General features: G+C 40.3%; 2 protein-coding genes across 2 annotated transcripts in view; one reads left to right on the forward strand and one right to left on the reverse strand.

Moving 5' to 3' along the window:
- The window catches only part of MRPS31 (mitochondrial ribosomal protein S31), a 35,181-nt gene extending 13,795 nt beyond the window's left edge, over positions 1-21,386 (reverse strand). The window contains exons 1-5 of the mRNA XM_044249641.1: positions 21,185-21,386; positions 15,704-15,988; positions 5,524-5,682; positions 4,593-4,730; positions 855-934 (exon numbers count right to left, since the gene is read on the reverse strand). Coding sequence (XP_044105576.1) covers positions 855-934; positions 4,593-4,730; positions 5,524-5,682; positions 15,704-15,988; positions 21,185-21,300 — 778 coding nt within the window. The 5' untranslated portion in view covers positions 21,301-21,386. The remainder of the gene's footprint in view (positions 1-854; positions 935-4,592; positions 4,731-5,523; positions 5,683-15,703; positions 15,989-21,184) is intronic.
- LOC122907279 (ubiquitin-40S ribosomal protein S27a-like) lies at positions 16,416-17,256 on the forward strand. Its single transcript, XM_044250188.1, is given in 3 exon segments — positions 16,416-16,535; positions 16,756-16,915; positions 16,918-17,256. Coding segments are annotated over 3 exon segments (561 nt in total). The 3' UTR covers positions 17,199-17,256.
- Positions 21,387-22,148: the final 762 nt, after the last annotated feature.

The raw sequence follows: 22,148 nt of genomic DNA on the forward strand, positions 1-22,148 counted from the left end.
AGTAACTATGATAGATTAAATGAGCCACTGGAGGCAGGCCACGGAACTTAAATATCAATTACAAAATTATCAAGCCCAAAAGCTAACTTATAATCTTTGGAAATGAAAGCCACTTGTAAGCTGAAGACCATTTGTATTGAGCTTCCTGTTTATCTGAATTTATCAGTAAACCACACTTAATGTCAAGCAAGAAGACACTCTTACATTTCTTTTAATTAGACTTATATGGTGATTATGAAAGATTTGACCTCTTACCCAAAGGGATAAGTACATGGAACAAGGATGGTGTGTTTAAAAAAAAAAAATGACCACCACAAATCTGCTAAATATATTTCCTGACTGCTCTTCTTCCCAGCTCCTAAACAATCACTGAGTCACTTCATTAAATTCTACAAATGCTATCTCCTTTTTTTAAAAAAAAAATATTGTATTTATTTATTTGAGACTAAGGCAGAGGCTCAATGACTGAACCACCCAGGGTCCCCCTCTGGCCCCCATCTCCTCTTCTAGATAGCAAGCTGCCTTAGGGCAGAAACCATAGTTTATCTTTTGTAATAACATAGTTGCAAACAGAGGGTGATATTAATGTTCTAACCCAAATCAGTAGCCAACTGCTAGCTCTGGATTCAAGAAGGTGGTAGTACTTACCTCCCACTGTCTCACAGAATGCAGCATTTCAAGGGAGGAATCTGGCCAAGACTAGCAATGGCAACAATTACATTCATAAGCAGGATCCAGGCCAACGACATGACAGATTATTAAAATACCTCACATTGAGCAATCAAAACATTAAGGACTTTTTTTTTTTAAAGATGGAATGTTTCTACACCTGAGAAATCATGTTCTTAACAAACCTGTTTCAGGTGCCTCTTCGGTAACTGCCTTAAGGTCAAAAATATTAAGTCTCTTCCCTTTGAGCATATTTTTCCTAAGACTGAAAAAGAAAAAAGAATTTAACTTAATATTTTTATAATGGCCAACAAAAAATTGAGAAAGCTATTCTATTATTATAATTTTTAAAGATTTTATTTATTTATTTGACACAGAGAGAGAGACACAGCGAGAGAGGGAACAGAAGCAGGGGGAGTGGGAGAGGAAGAAGCAGGCTTCCCTTCCCTCCAAGCAGGGAGCCCAATGTGGGGCCTGATCCCAGGGCCCTGGGATCATGACCTGAGCCAAAGCAGATGCTCAATGACTGAGTCACCAAGGCCCCCTTAAGAAAACTATTTTATATGAAATACTCAATGTAGAAATTAAAAATAATTCCACTGGGGTGCCTGGGTGGCTTAGGTCATGAATCCAGGGTCCTGGGATGAGCTGTGCAGCAGGCTCCCTGCTCAGCAGGAAGCCTGCTTCTCCCCCTCCCATATCCCCTGCTCTGTTTCCTCTCTCAATGTGCCTCTCTCTGTCAAATAAATAAATAAAATCCCTAAAAATAAATAAATAAATAAATGAATAAATAAAAATTCCCTGACCCACAACAGACATTTTAACTAAATTGCCACATCATAAGAATGGATAACTAAAAACTAGAACAAATGCACTTGAATTTTTGCATCATGATACAATAAAGCAGTTTGAATAGTTTAATTTCAAAATACCTAACTGAAAAGATTAATTTTCCATAATTTTATGTGATCCATTTCATAGTAAGGTTTTAGAAAATTAACATTAGAAAGCTATTAAAATATGCTAAATTAAAAGTTGTTAAAGTCAACAGTTGTCTTAGTTTAAGGACAGAAAACACTGCATGTTTAATTACAAACTATAATTATAAAAGATGGCACAGATAAATCAAAACATTCCCACTTATAAAGCAATCATTCTGTAATTTTAACATAATGATTACCTTTCTTTACATAACATTTTAAATTAATTATTAAAATTAATGTCAGAGAGTTAATAGGTAACTTTTCCTTGTATATTTTAATCAACTGCTTTATGCATCAATTCACATTCATACTTGAATAAATTTACTGGGAGATTAAAAACCAGTTCAAAACTGGATAATCAGTTTTTAAATAATTTTGAATTCTTGGGGCGCCTGGGTGGCTCAGTCAGTTAAGTGTCTGCCTTTGGCTCAGGTCATGATCTCAGGGTCCTGGGATTGAGTCTCCCCACAATGGGCTCCCTCCTCAGTGAGGAGCCTGCTTTTCTATCTCAAATAATAAATAAAATAAATAAAATCTTTAAAATTTTTAAAATTCTTTTCTGAATCAAATTTTTTTATGAAATCACATTAACTGAAAAAATTCAACTACCATATTAAAATTAGATAAAGTAATCTCAAATCACTTAATTTTCCTTTTTTTTTCTTTTTTAAAGATTTTATTTATTTATTTGACAGAGAGGGAGATCAGAAGCAGGCAGAGAGTCAGGCAGAGAGAGACAGAGAGAAGCAGGCTCCCGCCAAGCAAAGAGCCCAGTGCGGGGCTCGATCCCAGGACACTGAGATCATGACCTGAGCCGAAGGCAGCGGCTTAATCCACTGAGCCACCCAGGCGCCCCACTTAATTTTCCTTTAACAGATCCCCAAGTATTCTTAAACAGAGGTATTTACGCTCCCCAACTATTTTCAGTGCTTTTGGGTCCCTCTCCCCACCTGCACGCCCTCACTTTGCATCAGGTTAACAGGCTGATGGATTAAGGTAACTCACAGCAAAGAGGGAATGATTTGGTAAAGTATGGAATTTTAGAATGTACTAAAGAGGAACGGAAGGGAACAGACATTTGCTGTGCATCTACTATATATAGTTGGCACACTCCTTTCCTATTTTTCAAGAAAGCCACTTAAGTCAGGCTTCAGTTTCAGCATTTTATAGATGGGGACATAGAATGACAAGGCTATAAAAGTTGCCCCAGTCCCAGAATTAGTCAGTGGCATAATGCCAAGATTCTGAGGCAGGCCAGAATGACTCCAAAGCCAGTGCTCTGTGCCTCACCCCTCTCAGATGTCTCTTCCTTGGGAATTAACCCAAGGTATATCTGTGGTGACTATCTAGTCCCGGCTTGTCTCAGGCTGTCCCATGACAGAGCAGGGTAAAAACCTGGTATCCCATCACTCCTCTCCCTTACTCTAGAGTCCTTCAGTCAGTTTAACGCAGTCATTATATGCACATAAACAACCGTCCTACTTTTTAGCTTCTCCCTTATCACTTTCTAATTTCTAAGAATTTTTTTTTGACAGACACACACGTGTGTTGGCGGCGGCGGGGGTGGGGGGCTGGAAGGAGGAAGAAGAGAGAGGGAGAAGGAGTGAAAGAATCCTAAGCAGGCTCATCTCACATCCCAGAGATCATGACCTGAGCTGAAATCAAAAGTCAGACACTTAACCAACTGAGCCACCCAGGTGGCTGCCACCTTCTAATTTTTAATGATGGCTAATATCATTAAGAATTAAACTATGATATAGCATTCTGATGTAGTTTCATGGAATCACTTCAAAGATGACTGATTCAAACAAGACTGAAATTAAATATATATATATATACATACATGTATGTATGTGTGTGTATATTATATATATATATACACATATATATATGTATATATATATATTTTTAAAGTAAGCTCTATGCCCAACACAGGGCTTGAAATCACAACCCCCAGAAATTAAGAGTTGCATGCTCTACTGACTAAGCCAGCCAGGCACCCCTGAAATTAAATATTTTGAGGAATCTTAAGTAAAACTCCAAGTATACATTATACTCTATCCAACATGTCATAGGCATAAAATCACTTTAAATTAGTAATTCAGGGAATCCCTCTAAATCATTGTAACTTCTTGAACTTGCTTTGTTAACAGCTAACTATCTTTTACAATCTTCCTGTACAAATCAGTAGTTTAACTTCTGATTAACTTGCTGGGATTATACTTAAAAGAAAATCCAAAGAATACATAACATGTTAAAAACATTCACTGTAAGGTCTCCCTTCTATCAAGATCAGTTAGTTTTTCTTAGAGTATACTAAATATCTGGTTTCCCCTCCCCAACTATTACTTCATGGGCTTGAAGGAGAGAAAACAGAAACTTTCTGTAAATACAGACAGCTTTTTATTATAAAATAATTACATAAGGCATGGCTTAGCATCTTTAAGTCTGCAAATCACCAAACTCAAATTGCCACAAATAATCTACCACCTTAAGGTATTATAATGGATCTTTCTTTCTTTTTTTTTTTTTTGATGGTGGATTATTTCTCTAGGGTATGAATAATGATAATTGTATAGAGATAGAAAAATTATATAAATACTGTTATGTACATATCAGAATGAAAAATAATGCTTCTCACAAGTGCTCATTTGTTCAGAATTCAATCAGTTCCACTTACTTAAATCAGGAGACCTCCACTCATCATGGATAAATAGGAGGCAGGGCCCAATGTGATTAATGGTATAGAAAAGCACAAGACTACTTAACCCAGAACATCCATTTCCTCTATAGGAAATGGTACATGCAGGGTGAGAAGAAAGATATAAATGCGTCCATAATGCTCAAATACCTATCAGCAATAACATGCACAGAATAAAGTAAATCTACAGAGAAACAAATAAAACTAACAAAACCAAACAGACTGCAAAGCCTGAGTACCTTTTCTTACGATCATCAGTCTTCTGTCCCATGAAACTGTCAGTTCCTTCATCAAATTGAATTTGATGCACTGGTCTTGTACTAACTCTACCTGTGGCAGATTTGGCAACTTTCATATCTGATATTATGTTACTGATGCTGAAATAAGAAAAAGGTCAAGTGTATTAGAAACTGTAGCTACAAGACAGTAATAAACTTTCTTTTACATGAGATTCCTATTATTTAATTCATATTTCATGTCCATGCACTATAACAGCACAAAGCTTTATGTTTAAATGAAAGATTATATGTCACATGTTAATTCACATCCCACAGACCACTAAGATTTATATTTCTTTTTGAAATACAACTTTTGAAGGTATTCTTCAGAAATGTTCATTTAAAACATAAAAGTTTCACTTTGATGTGACACTATTAAAAAAAAGTGTCACTTATGAAACAGTATCAGACATCTGAAGTAGTATATCAACTTCAAACCTGGTGTAAAATAATGAGATGAGAGGCACAGTGAGGCGGTGTCAGCTAAAACATAAGGATAAGAGTAAAGGTGAAGGAAACAGCCCTGAAGATGATCATACTGTACATAAGACCAGCAAATTATTTAACAGGAAAAAGTTAATATTCTCAGAGAAACTGTCTTATTCTTTTATTTGTTTTTAATCACAATACTGAATTTATCATTTCTTTTTCAGGGACAAGAAATTGTGTATATCGTGTAACTTCGTGAAAGAAAAATTTTAACCATTCCATTGATCTTTGAAAGACTGCAATCTTACTTAACATGTCAGTTTAAAAAAAAATTACTAATATTCCACCTATGAGAAATATTTAATGTATAAATTGATATACTGTGCACATTACTCACCAGTCACATGAAAATAATCTATTTTGAAAAACCAGCATTACCGACAGAACTATTTGATTTACTAACCTGATTTTAGTTCTTTCTCCATCTTTCTGTGCCTTTGAGACTTCCTCATGCTGCTGGAGTTGCCTGAGCAGCTCTGACTTGGTTGTCTGCTTATCAAAATGGAGAAAATCTGCAACAGCAGATGCTGCTGCTTCCAACTCAGGACTCATGGACTTGGTTCTAATAAAGAAAATGAAAAACAAGAAAAAAAAAAAGGTATTATCTATTATGCCATTAGTTTAGTGGAAAGTAAAATGATTCTTTTCCAGAGAAAACTTTGTCATTCAAAAAATCCATTTCTGACAAAATCAATTATTTTTAAATATTTGGCTTTTTTTAAAGTAGGCACCACACCCAGCCTGGGGCTCAAACTCACGACCCTGAGAGTCAAGATTAAGAGTCACATGCTCGGGCGCCTGGGTGGCTCAGTGGGTTAAGCCGTTGCCTTCGGCTCAGGTCATGATCTCAGGGTCCTGGGATCGAGTCCCGCATCGGGCTCTCTGCTCAGCAGGGAGCCTGCATCCCTCTCTCTCTCTCTCTGCCTGCCTCTCCATCTACTTGTGATTTCTGTCAAATAAATAAATAAAATCTTAAAAAAAAAAAAAAAGAGTCACATGCTCAATCCACAGAGCTACCCAGGTGCCCTAGGTATTGCTTTTTTGTTTTTAAGATTTTGTTGATTTATTTGGGGCACCTGGGTGGCTCAGTGGGTTAAGCCGCTGCCTTCAGCTCAGGTCATGATCTCAGGGTCCTAGGATCAAGTCCCGCATCGGGCTCTCTGCTCAGCAGGGAGCCTGCTTCCTCCTCTCTCTCTGCCTGCCTCTCTGCCTACTTGTGATCTCTGTCAAATAAATAAATAAAATCTTTAAAAAAAAAAAAGGATTTTGTTGATTTATTTGACAGAAAGATACAGCAAGAGACGGAACACAGTCAGGAGTACTGGGAGAGGGAGAAGCAGGCTTCCCGCAAAGCAAGGAGCCCGATGAAGGGCTCCATCCCAGGATGCTGGGATCAGGACCTGAGCCGAAGGCAGACACCTAACAACTGAGTCACCCAGGCGCCCCAGTATTGGTTTCATATAAACTTTAAAATGTCAAAAGTTGAAGGTAATGGATACTTATTGAAGCACAATACTAACTCAGAACACATTAAAGTAATATATTAAAGTATAAATTAAGCACAATACTAACTAAGAATATATTAAATTAAATATGTATTTTATATATATTATATATTTATGTAATGGGTAAAGTAGAGGGGTGAGGAAAAAAAGAGTGGCGGTTATAGTTCACTGGATTTTTAGATGCCAATTTATTTCAGAAACTACACATATTTCAAGCCAATATTAAAGTAGCTAAATCTATTCACATATCATGATAGATCCACATGATGGAATAGTACTCAGCTCATGCTATTAACATGAATGAAACAATGAAAAGTTGGGATTAAAAAAAAGGATATTCTGTAATATTCCACTCATACAACTTCTGGAACAGGCAAAATTAACCCACAGTGAAAAAAATCAGCATAGTGATGGCCTCAGGACAGAAGGCTACTGACGGGAAGAAGGAAATGAGAAATGCTCTGTGTCTTGATAAGCACGTGGGCGATGTGGGCGACATGGGCCTATGGATTTGCCAAAATCCTATAGCTAAGATGCGTATGCTTCAGAGTGTGTAAATTTTACCTGGGAAAAAAGAACCATAAATCATTATCATGATCTAGGAGGAGATGGAAAATAGGTGAAGATATAGACGACACAAGAATGGCAAAAATATTGCTTACTGAAACTGTGTGACAGGTACAAAGGGGTTCATTACATGATTTTATGTTTTAAACTTTCTGTAAGAAAAAAGCTTTAAACAAAGCTCTTCCTCAGTAAATTAGGATCAATTAATGGAAAAATGTGCCAGACATAAAAAGAAATTGTCTACATTATTACATATTAACTCACTAAGAACTGCTCTCTCAGTGAGTGGGATCCAAGTTAATGTTTTACTTTCTACATAATGATCGGTTGTCTAATATGTAAATCAAAATTCCCAAATCCCCAAGTTGCTGGATAAAGATTTAAGGACTTCACCTAAGATATGAAAACTCTAAAATCTGACTGTGCCAAGGAAGAAAAACAGAATAAAAAAGGGAATATTACAATTAATATTACTATTAGTTAAAAAGAAATGAGCTACTTACAGAACTGTTACCTATGAATAAAGTCTGAACTTTATCCCAAATCACTTTCCTAAACTACTTGAGGTTTGTTTTCAAATTTTAATATACATATTTGATCAGAGTGTACAAAGAATATAAATGAGTATTCATTTTCTAGAACCATGCATTTTATCACAACAGTGTTCTTTAAAATCATAGTTTCTGGTTTTATAATTTGAAATGTTCTAGTTAATAAAAATTGTCAGGGAGCTTCTATCATTGAAATAAGATGATCTTTACATCTTGAGATCCTTCTACCCAGATTTTTAACAAGAGAACTTGCTAAAATAACAACCTGTTCTATCCTATAACTCAGACTATTGCATGAAAACATACTTTATACCATTGTGTACTTCCTCAATTTATTTAAAATGAATTGTATAACATATACAATTTCAGAAAAGAAATTCTTATAAGGAGTAGGATCCTATTAAGGGGACACAAAAGTTACCATAATTTCTGGCAATCTGATGACACGTTTTCAATAGCTTAAGCAGCACCTGGCTAGCTCAGTCAGTTCAGTGCCCAGCTCTTGATTTTGGCTCAGTCCTGATCTCAGGGTTCTGAGAAGGAGCCCCAGGGCGTGCTCATTCTCTCTCACCCTCTGCCCCTCCCCAACTCCACTCTCACCAGGGAAAAAAAAAGTCCCAAACATATGCAAATCCTTTTACCTAGAAATTCCACTTCCAGGAGTATTTGTCTAAAGAAAATAAGCAGATACATACATGGAATTTGAGAGATACCCCACCCTCCAAATTGAAGGCCTAAGCAGATACATCCCTAGTACCTGAAAGCAAATCATCTTTCAGATGTCTGCACGGCTTTATGCATAACGTTATTTCAGGCCTTTTTAAAAAAAAAAAAAAGATTTATTTATTTATTTATTTGACAGACAGAGATTACAAGTAGGCAGAGAGGCAGGCAGAGAGGGAGAGAGGAGGAAGCAGGCTTGCCACCAAGCAGAAAGCCCGATGCGGGGCTCGATCCTAGGACCCTGAGATCACGACCTGAGCTGAAGGCAGAGGCTTTAAACCACTGAGCCATCCAGGCGCCCTTCAGGCCTTTTTGTTTTTGTTTTTTTTGAGAGAGAGCGAGCACAGGAAGGGGGTGAGAGGCAGAGGGAGGAGGAAGAGAATTTCAAGCGGGCTCCATACTCAGTGTAGAGCCTGATGCAGAGCTCTTACAATCGCAAGAACATGACCTGAGCTGAAATCAAGAGCCAGTCACCCAGCCAACTGAGCCACTCAGGAGCCCTAATATTTCAGGCCTTTGCATAATCATTATTCTCCCACGATCCCTTTTAAAAAATAGCCCCTCTCCAGCTATCTTACTTTTCTTCACATTTCATCACCTGACATATTGTGTGTCTATGTGGTGTGAGTATATATACTCTCTCCCACCCCGACTCCCACACTATTCCGTAAGGAGCAGAGACTTTTTTTTTTGGAGACTGTTTTGTTCACTCTTCTCCTCCATCTCCTTGGACACTGCCTGAGATATAATGACAATCTAAAGCTGCTGAATGAAGTTCATCATAGCATTATTTTATACTAATGAAAAACTAGAATAATCTAAATTTCAATTCGTGGATTCATTAATTAATAAGTAACTGAAACCTTATTGGATGATCAGAGCAGATAGTTGCTTAGTTAAGAGAAAGTTAAAGTACGAGCTAGAAATTTTGGTTATCGCTGTACTCACCAGGGGTCTTGTTAGGTTCCACAACCCATTCAGACTCACAAAACTACCACAAACGTGTTTGGTCCAGTCTGTTCAGAAAGATAAAGGACAGAACCACAGCGCACTGGCAGGGCAGCCTCACGTGTCCCTCTTGGTGGCAATCCTTGCAGCACTCATGTGGATGACACCGCACACGCCATCCAAAAGTTAGGAGACCCACAGCCTGCAGGTGCAGGAGCTGCTTCACTTAGTGCCCCATGAGAACTGGTTCTCTCTTGTACCAAGGCCACAGAGTTTCCATGGTCCCCACAACGGACATGCAGTTATAAGAGCAACTGTGCAAGGAAGTCCTAGGTACATAGGGTGAACAGTAAGGTACTGATATTCTCCCAATCCAGATGTGATGACCCCTAACTCGGGGTCAATTTTGCCATGGTAATGTTCCCTTTAGTACAACAGACATCAACAGTTATCAGGTTAACAGGTGTGGCAGATTATATTTTTAGAAAATAGAGACAGCAGTATTTCTGGTGCTACAAACTCTTCCAAAACCTTGCCACGTTCCTATAGAGAGAGGGACTCCACGTTCCCTCCCTTGAAACCAGAGCAAACTGTGACTGCCTCGATGAACACAATGATGAACCCACTGAGCCACCCAGGCGCCCCAAAAATGGTTGTTTTATGCCACTAAATTTTGGAGTAATTGCTGTGCAGCCACAATAACTTTATCAACAGCTGTGTAATATATAATACAAATAAAAAACTAAAATCAGGTCATATGTGGAGCCATGACAGTTCTCATGAATCAAAGATGATTAACCCAAATCTGTACATCTCGGATCCCTTAAAAAAAGAAGGTGGGGAACACAATGATAGAGATGACGCACGGTGACTTGCAAGTCTAGGTCATGTAAGATGCCGCAGCTTTGGTTTGGCTCTCTTGAGATGTCTGTCCCTGTAACTGAGCTAGCAGGTTATGGAGAGGCCTTGGCTCAGTGTTCTGGCAAAAAGCCCCAAATATAGTCTCAACCAGGAGCTAGCACCAGCCACTGGAAAGTACGTGAGCGAAACTTCCGCTTGCGCTGGCCCTCACTAGTGCCGAGTGGGGCCGATACGGATACCTCCACCACGCTCTGCTCAAGCCATGGGATGGTTTGTTAGGCCACAACACGTAACTGGAAGATTTTGGGATCTAGAAGTTGGGTACTACTGTAACAAAAAACCTAAAATGTATGGGAAACCTTTGGGTATTAGGCAGTGGGTGGAAACAGGAAAGACCTTGAGGCAAGTATACATGAGAAACTAGAGTCTCAAAGAGACTTAGAGTCTGAGGGCCCTCAAAGCCGCTATAAGGGAGAACTTTAGGAAAATCAACATTACTGGAAGCTGCAGGAAAGGAGACTTCTGTTTAGCAACACTGTTGTTTGTAGTAACATGGAAAACAGGAAATACACCCAGGGAATAAGCCAGTCTAAGGAGACTTCCAATGTAGGAGGTGCCTCTTGGCTTCTTAGTTGCAGATGATAAAATTCAAGAACACAGAGATAAGAAAAAATTTTACCATATAAAGGAACCAAGATTTGCTGGAATCAAAAATAAAACATTTTTCCTTCTTAGCTCCTCCAGGAAGGAAATGATGCTAAAATTCAGAAATGGCTTCGGATACGATCTCACTGATATGTGGAATTTAAGAAGGCGGCTGAGGATCATAGGGGAAGAGAGGAAAAAATGAAACAAGATGAAACCAGAGAGGGAGAGAAACCACAGGAAACAAAACTAAGGGTTGCTGGAGGAGAGGGGATGGAGGGATGGGGTTACTGGGTGATGGATACTGGGAAGGGCATGTGTTGTAACGAGCACTGGGTATTATTATATTAACACTGATGAATCCTAGGCCTATACCCCTGAAACAAATAGTATATGATCTGTTAATTAATTAAATTTAAATAAAATTTAAAAAAGAAAAAAGAAATAGCTTCTGAACAGAGATCAAATTCACTGCAGTGTCAGGAAAACAATGTTTAATGATAAAGCCATGGGTATCACTACAAAACCCCTTGTTGAAATCTTAGATTTTTTTTCAAAGATTTTATTTTTAAGTAATCTCTACACCCAACATGGGACTCAAATTCACAACCCTGAGATCAAGAATTCCATGCTCAGGAAATTTGGGAGGCTCAGACAGTTAATCATCTGCCTTCAACTCAGGTCACGATCCCAGGGTCCTGGGATTGAGCCCATATGAACCCTGCATCAGGATCCCTGCTCAACAGGGAGGCTGCTTCTCCCTCTCCTGCTCCCCCTGCTTGTGCTCTCTCATTCTATCAAATAAATAAAATCTTAAAAAAAAAAAATTTCATGCTTTACCAACTAAGCCAGAATTTCATGCTCTACCAACTAAGCCAGTCAGGCTCCCGAAGATCTTAGAAAGATTTAAAATGGTGCCTTAGGGAGCCTATGAACAGACAACAGGAATTCTAAGAAACTAATAGGTGTGGTCCCACAGGTTTGCACAGGGAGTTCAATGCAGAATAGGACCTAGATTCTCAAACAATGCCCTAAGGCACCCTGAAGCACCATAGGGAATCACAGCCATCAGTCAGTGACCGTGCAAACTACTAAGTCAAGGTGGTTCCCAGTGTTAACACAAGACCACCGCATTCCTTTTGATGATATATTTTTGTGAAGATGCTTTTCTGGCAGTTGCTATGATAAAAAGCAAGTACCACTCCCCCACCCCAATCAATATGAAAAAGGAAAGTATCCAATCTTATCCAGTAGGAGTCCTAGGTTACACCATAAAAACAACACAAATTCTTTCTGGCTCACTTTCTCTTGAGACACTTGCCTTTGGAACCCAGATGCTACGCAGTGAGAAAGCCCAGGCCGCACAGTCCTGCGCTAAGGTCTCAGCTAACAGCTGGCTTCAACTGTCAGAGCTATGAATGAGCAAACCTTTAACAGATTCCAGCCCCTGGACTTCCAAGTCTTCCAAGGGTATGGAAAGCACAGAGCAGAGATTAGCCTTTTCCACTGTGTCCTGTCCAAACTTCTTGACCCACAGAATCCATGAGCCTTAAAAATGGTGGTGGTTGTTGTTTGTTTTTTTTTTTAAAAGATTTTATTTATTTATTTGACAGACAGAGATCACAAGTAGGAGAGATGCAGGCAGAGAGAGAGAGGAGGAAGCAGGCTCCCTGCTGATGCGGGGCTTGATCCTAGGACCCTGGGACCATGACCTGAGCTAAAAGCAGAGGCTTTAACCCACTGAGCCACCCAGGCGCCCCAAAAATGGTTGTTTTATGCCACTAAATTTTGGAGTAATTGCTGTGCAGCCACAATAACTTTATCAACAGCTGTGTAATATATAATACAAATAAAAAACTAAAATCAGGTCATATGTGGAGCCATGACAGTTCTCATGAATCAAAGATGATTAACCCAAATCTGTACATCTCGGATCCCTTAAAAAAAGAAGGTGGGGAACAAAATCATTAGATACATTAAAAGCAATTTTTTTTTTAAATTTGAGAGAGAGAGACAGAGAAGCAGGCTCCCTGCTGAGCAGAGAGCCTGATGTGGGGCTCGATCCCAGGACCCTGGGATCATGACCTGAGCCGAAGGCAGAGGGTTAACCCACTGAGCCACCCAGGTGCCCTAAAAACAATTTTTTAATTAAGTAAACTCTATGCCCAATGTGGGGTTCAAATTCAGGGCCCCAAGATCAAGCACTACATGCTCTTTAGGGCTAAGGGCCCCTAAAAGATACATTTTAATTTTATTTTTAAAAAAGATTTATGTATTTATTTTAGAGAGAGAGCGAGCAAATGGGGGGAAGCAGAGGAAGAGGAACAAGCAGACTCCATGCTGAGCATATAGCCCGATGCGGGGCTTGATCTCACAACACCTAGATCATGACCCTAGCCAAAACTAGGAGTCTGAGGCTCAATGAACTGCGCCACCGGGGAACTCCTAAAAGATCAATTTTTAAAACAAATGTATCTCGTTCACCAATATTTTGATGTAGGACCAAAGCCCTTCTTTGAACAGAAATTCCAACATGTATCTTTTATATACGCACTGCACCACAGAACATCCTCCAAGAGTTCCAATTTTGGTTTCTTTAAAATGGAAACTCAGATCAAGAACTTAAAAAAGCTTACAAAGCATTCTGAGTGCAGCATTTTCTTACATTTTTCTGCTTGTCTCATTCATACCTAATTGGAAAGGAATTTTAAAAAATGTGTTCTGAGTCTTTGCAAAATATTCATTTTATTTTAACCATTTCTATAATAAATAATTAAATTATATAATTGTAATAAAAATCCACAATGGGTCACAAACAGGTCTGGAAGCTTAAAAAAAAACAACCTGTCGATAAAGATAGATATATATATGTGCATGTGTGTGTGTCTAGATCATCTAATTCTACATACTTTTACTTACTATTTTTGGTTTATTTTGTTTCTAAAAAGGAGGAAGATGGGGCACCTGGCTCATTCCGTCAGTAAAGCGTCTGACTCTTGATCTCAGGGTTGTGGGTTTGAAGTCCACATTGGGTACAGAGATTATTTAACAATGAACAAATAAACAGAGGAGAGGGGGTACCTATGATGGGCATACACTGAATTAGCTTATTCTCTACCACCCAATTAGCATTCCAAGGATGGTTTTGATACAATGGGATACAATACAGAAACCAGTAAGTTTCATAAAAATATTAAGTCATTCTGGAAAGTAGAAATCTACATTAGCAGGAGCCTGGGTGGCTCAGTCATTAAGCGTCTGCCTTTGGCTCAGTCATGATCCTGAAGTCCTGGGATGGAGCCCCATATTGGGCTCCGTGCTCAGCAGAAAGTCTGCTTTTCCCACTCCCACTCCCCGTTTGTGTTCCCTCTATTGCTATTTAGTTAAAAACCTTTAACTAAAAAAAAAAAAAAAAAAAAAAATCTACATTAGCTGCTGATTCTGCTAAGAGATGTCAAAGATGGGGTTGTTTAAGCCACGTACCTTATTACTATTTGAATCGATGACATCATCTGTGTAAGACTCACCATTATTTAAGTATCATTAAAACAAAACACTGTCATTTAAACTACAACACAATGCGAAAACATTATTAGAATCAGTGAAATAGCAGCACCTGGGTGGCTCAGTAGTTAAGCATCTGCCTTTGGCTCAGGTCACGATCCCAGTGTCCAGGATGCTGGGATCCAGCCCTATATCTGGCTCTCTGCTGAGCAGGAAGCCTGCTTCTCCCTCTTCAGCTTCCCCATGGCTGTGTTCCTTCTCTTGCTACCTCTATCATAAATAAATAAAATCTTAAAAAAAAAAAAAAGAATCAGTACTCTTTTCACAAGCACAAGTAATTACAATATTCTGAGGAAACCTCATAAGCTGAGAGCACTGATAATTACTGGTCAAAGGAAGTCATATAAAACAGTTCTAATCAACATGCTTAAATTCTATCCTCAGTGGAATTTTTAAAATGGAAATTTCAAACCCAGTCCTTCAGAGACATGAGGCTACCTCCAAATCAGGATATAAACAATTTGGTAATTAACAGTTTAGAGGGGCAATTAAGTTGCAGTTAATAACAGTGATGAATATGTAAGAAAGCATGTGGAATTCTCAATTAGATCATGACTCTCTTCCTCTCTAGATTGTATGCAGGTGTCCCCTTCCTATTTAAAGATTTTTTTTCCCCCTTTTAAAAAATTTTTAAGTAGGCCACCCCACCCTCACCCAGGGTGGAGACCAACACTGGGCTTTAACTCGTGACCTAGAGATCAAGACCTGAGCTGAGATCAAAAGAGAGATGCTTAACCAACTGAGCCACTCAGGCTCCCCTTAAAGATTTTATTTATTTATTTGACAGAGAGACACAGTGAGAGAGGGAATATAAACAAGGGAAGCAGGAGAGGGAGAACCAGGCTTCCTGAGGAGCAGGGAGCCTGATGTAGGGCTCAATCCCAGGATGCTGGGATCATGACCTGAGCCGAAGGCAGATGCTCAGCACCTGAGCCACCGCCCCAAAGACTTTAAGTAACCTCCAAACTCAAATAGGACTTGAACTCACAACCTCAGGATCAAGAGTCACATGCTCAACCCACTGAGCCAGCCAGGTGCCTCTCCCCTTCCTATTTAAATATAGAAGGCTAACAGTATCTTTCATGTGCTAGAGTCTCTGTGTTTACAGACTAAGTCTTCATGTAGCATCTCCCAGGTCCTTTAATTTCAATTTTTTTTCCTAAAAGAAAAAGGAGTTTCAAAAATTACTTTCAATGTAATTGAAATTCATTCAATTTACCTCTTCTTTGGGGCATCTTCCAGAGTTTTTTGAAGTCTGCCAATTGTAGCTTCCACACTCTTGCGTTGTCTTCTGCTGGATGGCTTTGTTGTTTGTACATTTACTGTGCTTAACTCAATTTTCATGCCCTTAATAATATCTAACAAGTCTTTTTTTGTATTCTCCTTTACACTCTCTTGGCTCTCTGTTTCTTTGGAAATCCCATGCGTTGGAGCAGACTGCTCATCTTTCTTGCTATAATTCACACTGTTAGTGCCAAAGTTTCTTTGGACATTATTTTTTGTCCTAGAAAGAAGCATTAAAGATAAAAAAATGAAAAATACAATCCAAAATAATAAAGGAAGGATTCAAAACACTGCTTTTATGTGTTTTTAAAATTTTCTAATTCGAATCCTTCCCTTTTGTTTTTATTATTATTCTCAGCAACCGTAACAGCGCAATGTAACATTTTTTTATAAAAAAATTTATTTATTTATTTGACAGGCAGCTATCACAAGTAGGCAGAAAGGCAGGCAGAGAGAGGAGGAAGCAGGCTCCCCGCTGAGCAGAGAGCCCCATGCAGGGCTTGATCCCAGGACCCTGAGATTATGATCTGAGCCAAAAGCAGAGGCTTTAACCCACTGAGCCACCCAGGCACCCCAAGAGCAATGTAACATTTATTGAATATATACTATGTGCTTAGTCTGGTGCAAAATATTTATTACATTTCCTCATGGCCACAACAACTCCGTATTACCCCCATTCTGCAGATAAGGAAAATAGAAACCAGAGAAGCAAAGTGATTTACCCAAGGTCATGTAGCGCACGGCTCACTAAGGCCTCAGATACACTGGTGAGTCACAAAGGGATTACAGGTGTGCTGAGACTGACTGATCACCTGGTCCTTGGGGTAGCTGGGTGATACCTTGGGCTGCTGGAGCTCTTGTCTGTTGCCTCCCTCCGTTTACCTCAAGGTTTGACACAAGATCATTTTCTATGCATTCTGTGACATTTTAAAAAGGTGGTAATTTTGTGATCCACCATCTGTGGTGGAAATATCACCAAGATGAAAGATTTTCATAAAAACCTTATGGGGAAAGACCATTTTCCAGGATGAACCCTCGGATACAATAGAAACTGTAAAGGCCAAGATTCGGGATAAAGAAGGAATTCCTCCTGACCAGCAGAGACTGATCTCTGCTGGCAAGCACCTGGAAGATGGACGTACTCTGTCTGGCACAACATTTAAAAGGAGTCCACTCTTCATCTTTGGCTGAGACTTCACCGTGGTTCTAAGAAAAGGAAGAAGTCTTACACCACTCCCAAGAAATTCTTCTTGAGAATTCCTCACGAGAGAAAGAAGGTTAAGTTAGCTGTCCTGAAATACTATAAAGTGGAATCAGAAGTACCCTTCAGATGGATGTGGTGCTGGAGTCTCATGGCTAGCCACAGTGACAGACACTACTGTGATAAGTGTTGTCTGACCTATTGCTTCAACAAACTGGAAAACAAGTAATTGTGTATGTGTTGATAAAAGACATGAACTATGGGGTGCCTGGGTGGCACAGTGGGTTAAAGCCTCTGCCTTCGGCTCAGGTCATGATCCCAGGGTCCTGGGATTGAGCCCGCATCGGGCTGTCTGCTTAGCGGACAGCCTCCTTCCCCCCCTCTCTGTCTCTACCTGCCTCTCTGCCTACTTGTGATCTCTGTCTGTCAAATAAATAAAATCTTAAAAAAAAAAAAAAAAAGACATGAACTAACATTAAAAAAAAAAACGGTCCACAGGCTGCCTGGTTGGCTCAGTCAGGTAAGTGTATGCCTTTGGCTCAGGTCATGACCTCAGGGTCCTGGGATTGAGGCCCACAACAGGCTTCTTGCTGGGGTGTCCACTTCTCCTTCTCCATGCCGCTCCCCCTGCTTGTGCCCTCTCTCTGCCTTTCTCTCAAATAAGTAAAAATAAAACCTTAAAAAAAAAAAAAGGTTGCAAAAACCATGAGAGAATTAATAAATTGCAATTTACTATTCTCAAACCCCAAACTAACTACCAAGTCCTTCTTCTTAACATGATATAATACTACCTCTTTAAAAGGTATAAAAATACAGAAATTTCTTTTTTTTTTAAAGATTTTATTTATTTATTTGACAGAGAGGTCACAAGTAGGCAGAGAGGCAGGCAGAGAGGGGGAAGCAGGCTCCCTGCTGAGCAGAGAGCTGGATGCGGGTCTCGATCCCAGGACCTTGAGATCATGACCTGAGCCGAAGGCAGAGGCTTAACCCACTGAGCCACCCAGGTGCCCCCAGAAATTTCTATTAATAAAGAAAAGTTATTTTCTTTAAAAAACATGTCTGAGTATTATTCTAATGTCTGGGTGTTATTCTAATCTGATCAACTTTCTCATTGAGCTGCATGTCATTTAACCAATCACCATTTGTAAACTAAGCTGAAATGGACCAGTAAAAAGGATATTCAATGGTACTTTCCACTTTTTTCATTAAATGCATTTGTGAAAAAGAATGACACAAATGATTACATCTATTTCAAAGTCATGTAAAAGATCTGCCAAATCTAAGTCACCCAAATATCTAATTTTTTTTTTGTGGTGTTAAAAACCTTTTGATACTTGATATTGAAGAACTTTTTTTTTAGAGATGCATTTATATATTTGAGAAAGAGAGGGTGTGAGCAAGAACGCAAGCACCAACAGAAGGGGCAGAGGGAGAGGGAGAAAGAATCCCAAACAAGCTGAGCACGGAGCCCGATGTGAGGCTCGATCTCAGGACCCTGAGATAATGACCTGAGCTGAAACTGAGCCAGACATTTAACCAACTGCACCATCCAGGTGTCCTGATACTGAAGAAACTGAAAAGCTAGGGCATCTGGGTGGCTCAATCACTTAAGCATCTGCCTTCCTCTCAGGCCACGGTTCTGGGATCCAGCCCCACATCCTCCATGTGGGGCTCCCTGCTTAGTGGAGAGCCTGCTTCTCCCTCTTCCTCTTCCTCCCCCCCTCCCCCTGTTCCTGGGTGTGCTCTCTCTCACACTCTCTATCCCAAATAAATAAATCTTAAAAAAAAATATTAAAAAAGTAACAAGCTAATGAATGTGTTAGATTAGAAAGGTAAAATGTACAAAAAGTCATTCGTTAAATACAATGAATATATGAGTATCTACTCTGTGCTGGATACTATACTATGCATTGATGATGGGACACAAAAGTAAATCAGAATCTCATGGTCCCTATCTTTCTGAAGCTAACAGGCTAGAACACTGTTTCTCAAACTTCAATATGCTTAAGAATTACCTAGGCCTCCCACCAAGGAATCCTTATTCAGTAGCTTTGAGGAGGGACGCAAAGTGTTTGCATTTCTAACAAATTTCCAAGTAATACTGATACTGCCCATCAGAGGACCACATATCTGAGGAGCTACGTGACACACGTCCTTTAGTCCTTACAATCTTACAGGACAGGTTTCACTACTTGTTTTATACAAGAAACTGATGCTTAAAAAGGTTAAATCGGTGGTTCTTAACGTTTAGGGATCATCTGAATTACGTAGGGAGCTTATTTAAAATATATTCCTGAGGTTCCTAGTTGCTAAGTTTGGTATGCTGCGCAAGGACCTGCATTTCACCACGATGCCACGTGCTTCTGATACGACTCGTCTCAAGACCGCAGATCAGACCCTGGGCTACGTATCATATCAACTTTTCAAAGCTAGCCAATAGCAATATCAGACTAGGGACCCTTTAATGAAAGAAAAAAATGGCTATTGCCAAGAATTCTGAAACAAACTATTTGATCTGCTTATAAAAATGTGAAAGACTATCAACTAGAGGCACTTAACAATTAGAAAGCAAAGCTAATTACAAATGATGATCTTTATAATCAGTACACAGGATCTTCATCATATCATTCAATATACGGTACAATTCAGTTTAGGAAAATATTATTTCAATGTTAAAGTTAAAGATTAAAGGTATTATAACAAAGGTGGTAATCAGGAGAATCTCACATATAACTTCCCATCTTTCAATGTTTCCTTCCAAGACTACTAGGGGGCCACAGAAAGTAATCTATGTTTAGTGCAGGAAAATCATGTACAGGCAGTAACTCCATAATACTAAAGTAATAAAACTTCAGTCATAACCTCCCACCAGGGCTTGTTTCCACTCAGACCATTTCATCAGCACTTCAAATACAACACATCCAAAATCACATTCAAGAGCTCCCCTCTCACACTGACTAACCGTTTTTCACCCTTCTGTACTTAAGGGACTTCTTACCGTAACAGATATTTGAATTCTAAAACTATGACATATTTTAAAAGCTTTCTCGGGGTGCCTGGGTGGCTCAGTAGGTTAAGCCTCTGCTTTCCGCTCAGGTCATGATCTCAGGGTCCTGGGATCCAGCCCCGCATCCGGCTCTCTGCTCGGCAGGGAGCCTGCTTCCCCCTCTCTCTCTCTCTCTGCCTGCTTCTCTGCCTACTTGTGATCTCTGTCTGTCAAATAAATAAATAAAATCTTAAAAAAAAAAAAAGCTTTCTCAAAGCTGCTCTTCAATCTTCTATTAACATTAACAGTACATCTGACTTGTAGGGTAGTCTGCTTAAATCTTTTCTCTCCCTTACCCTTATTTCATATGTCACCTCATATCAATTCTACCTGTGCAATTTTTCTCCTCTGTCCAGCTACTTTTTCCCATCTCTATTGCTACTAATCTGCTTTGAGCTACACTCAACCATAGTAACCCTGGCTCCAAATCGTTCTGCTTGGACTACATGAAGTAGAATTTAGTTTCCACACTGATGAGAGTTCTTGGAGAATAACCAGCAAGACGAAGTATGCATGACTACTCTTCTTGCCTGGCTAGCTCCAACCCTTGGTCCCCCTTTAGATTTTATCAGACTTCTTTTCCGGAAAGGATACTCTGAACCTCTCCTGCAATAGTCAGCTGTCCGGACTTGCTCACCCAGCCACGACTGGAATTAATAAAGCCTTCTGCGCTACCCACACCATCTCAGCTTCACTCCGCTAAACCTGAATTGCATGCTTGGTGAACTACGAGCTTCGTGGTGGCAGAACTGTTATAATTCGGGGTTTAACGCCAGTATCGGTACAGTGTGAGTATTTTAAATGACGAATCAAAGAAAAAATGGAGGCAGGAATGAGACCGTTATAGTCTCGGGAAGTTTAAAAAAAAAAAAAAAAAAAAGGAGGGGGTGAGACAACTTTGCTTCTGGAACCCGGACTGAATGGGGGGAGGCGTGGCGGAGCGCTCGGGACAGGAGCCAACCTTGTACCCGTAGCTCTGTTTCTCACCCCCGTTATGACCTTGGGCAAGTCATTTTAGCTTTCTGGGATTTCCCTTTCCTCAGCTTTAAAGCAACGGCCTCTGAGATCCCGCGGGCTGGAACATCCACCCCAGGAAGCGGAGAATGACCACTGAACGCCCCGGAGGTTGCCTTGACACCCGCAGGGCCAACAGCGCCGAAATGCGGTACCTGACCGTTCCGTGCGGAGCACCGAGTAGCACAATCGTAGCCTCTGAGCCTCCACAGCATAAAGGGAAGCGGGAGAGAGGGCGTAGAGGTAGGATCGCGGAGACCCTCAGAAACATCGCCAAGACACAAACCCAACTGGGAGCACAAACGATCAGGCCGTCCCTCTGCCAAACACGTCCCCCGCTCTCTCTTTCCGTTCCGCCGCCTGGCGCGTTCCGTCCCTTCACGTTCCGGTGGGCAACAGGAGCCTGTAACTGAGTTCCGGGCTCGTCCGCGGCCGGACCCCGTCCTCAGTGTCCCTGCGATTCTAGTGGCCTAGATGGAGTGGATGCCTGAGTTCAGCTAAGATGCGCCGGTTCAGGCATCAGGACCAGCGTGGGGAAGGAAGAGAGTGGGGGAAGCGATCTAGTGTGCAATACTACTTTGAGAGGCGGGGAAGAGGCGGAGAACTGACCCGACTGGACGGTGTCTGGGGGAGAAGGTGCACAGCGTTCATCACATTCTCAGAATGGCCCTTGGCCACAAGGTTAAAAGAGAAAAATTACCCTGGAACATAGAAATTAGTATTTCTTTTCAGTCTCTGTTCTTGATATAGAGTCAAAACATGAGACGTGTATGTGTCTTCGCCCGCCCTCCACCCCAAAATTGTTTCAGAGAGAAAAATGTGCAAGAGAAAGGCGTGGCTTCGTCCTGCCCTTGAGGAAGGCTGAATGAGGGGGTCAAACCTCGGAGTGCATGAGCACAAACCCCGGCAGGAGGCCGGCTGATAGGTCACGCGCGAACCTCTGGACTGCACTTGCATGGTGGCCGCTGAAGGCTGACGTCAATTTTCCCTACCGTTTCAAGAGGGAATCAAGATTGGTGGCGAGTTTTTTGTAAACGGAAATACAGAAAAGCGCATGAGTCATAAACACGTTGAGGAAAATGTGCCTCATGAATTAGTAAGAACTGAAATTTATCCTAG

The sequence above is a fragment of the Neovison vison genome, chromosome 5 (assembly GCF_020171115.1).
Source record: "Neovison vison isolate M4711 chromosome 5, ASM_NN_V1, whole genome shotgun sequence".
NCBI classification, from domain to species: domain Eukaryota; kingdom Metazoa; phylum Chordata; class Mammalia; order Carnivora; family Mustelidae; genus Neogale; species Neogale vison.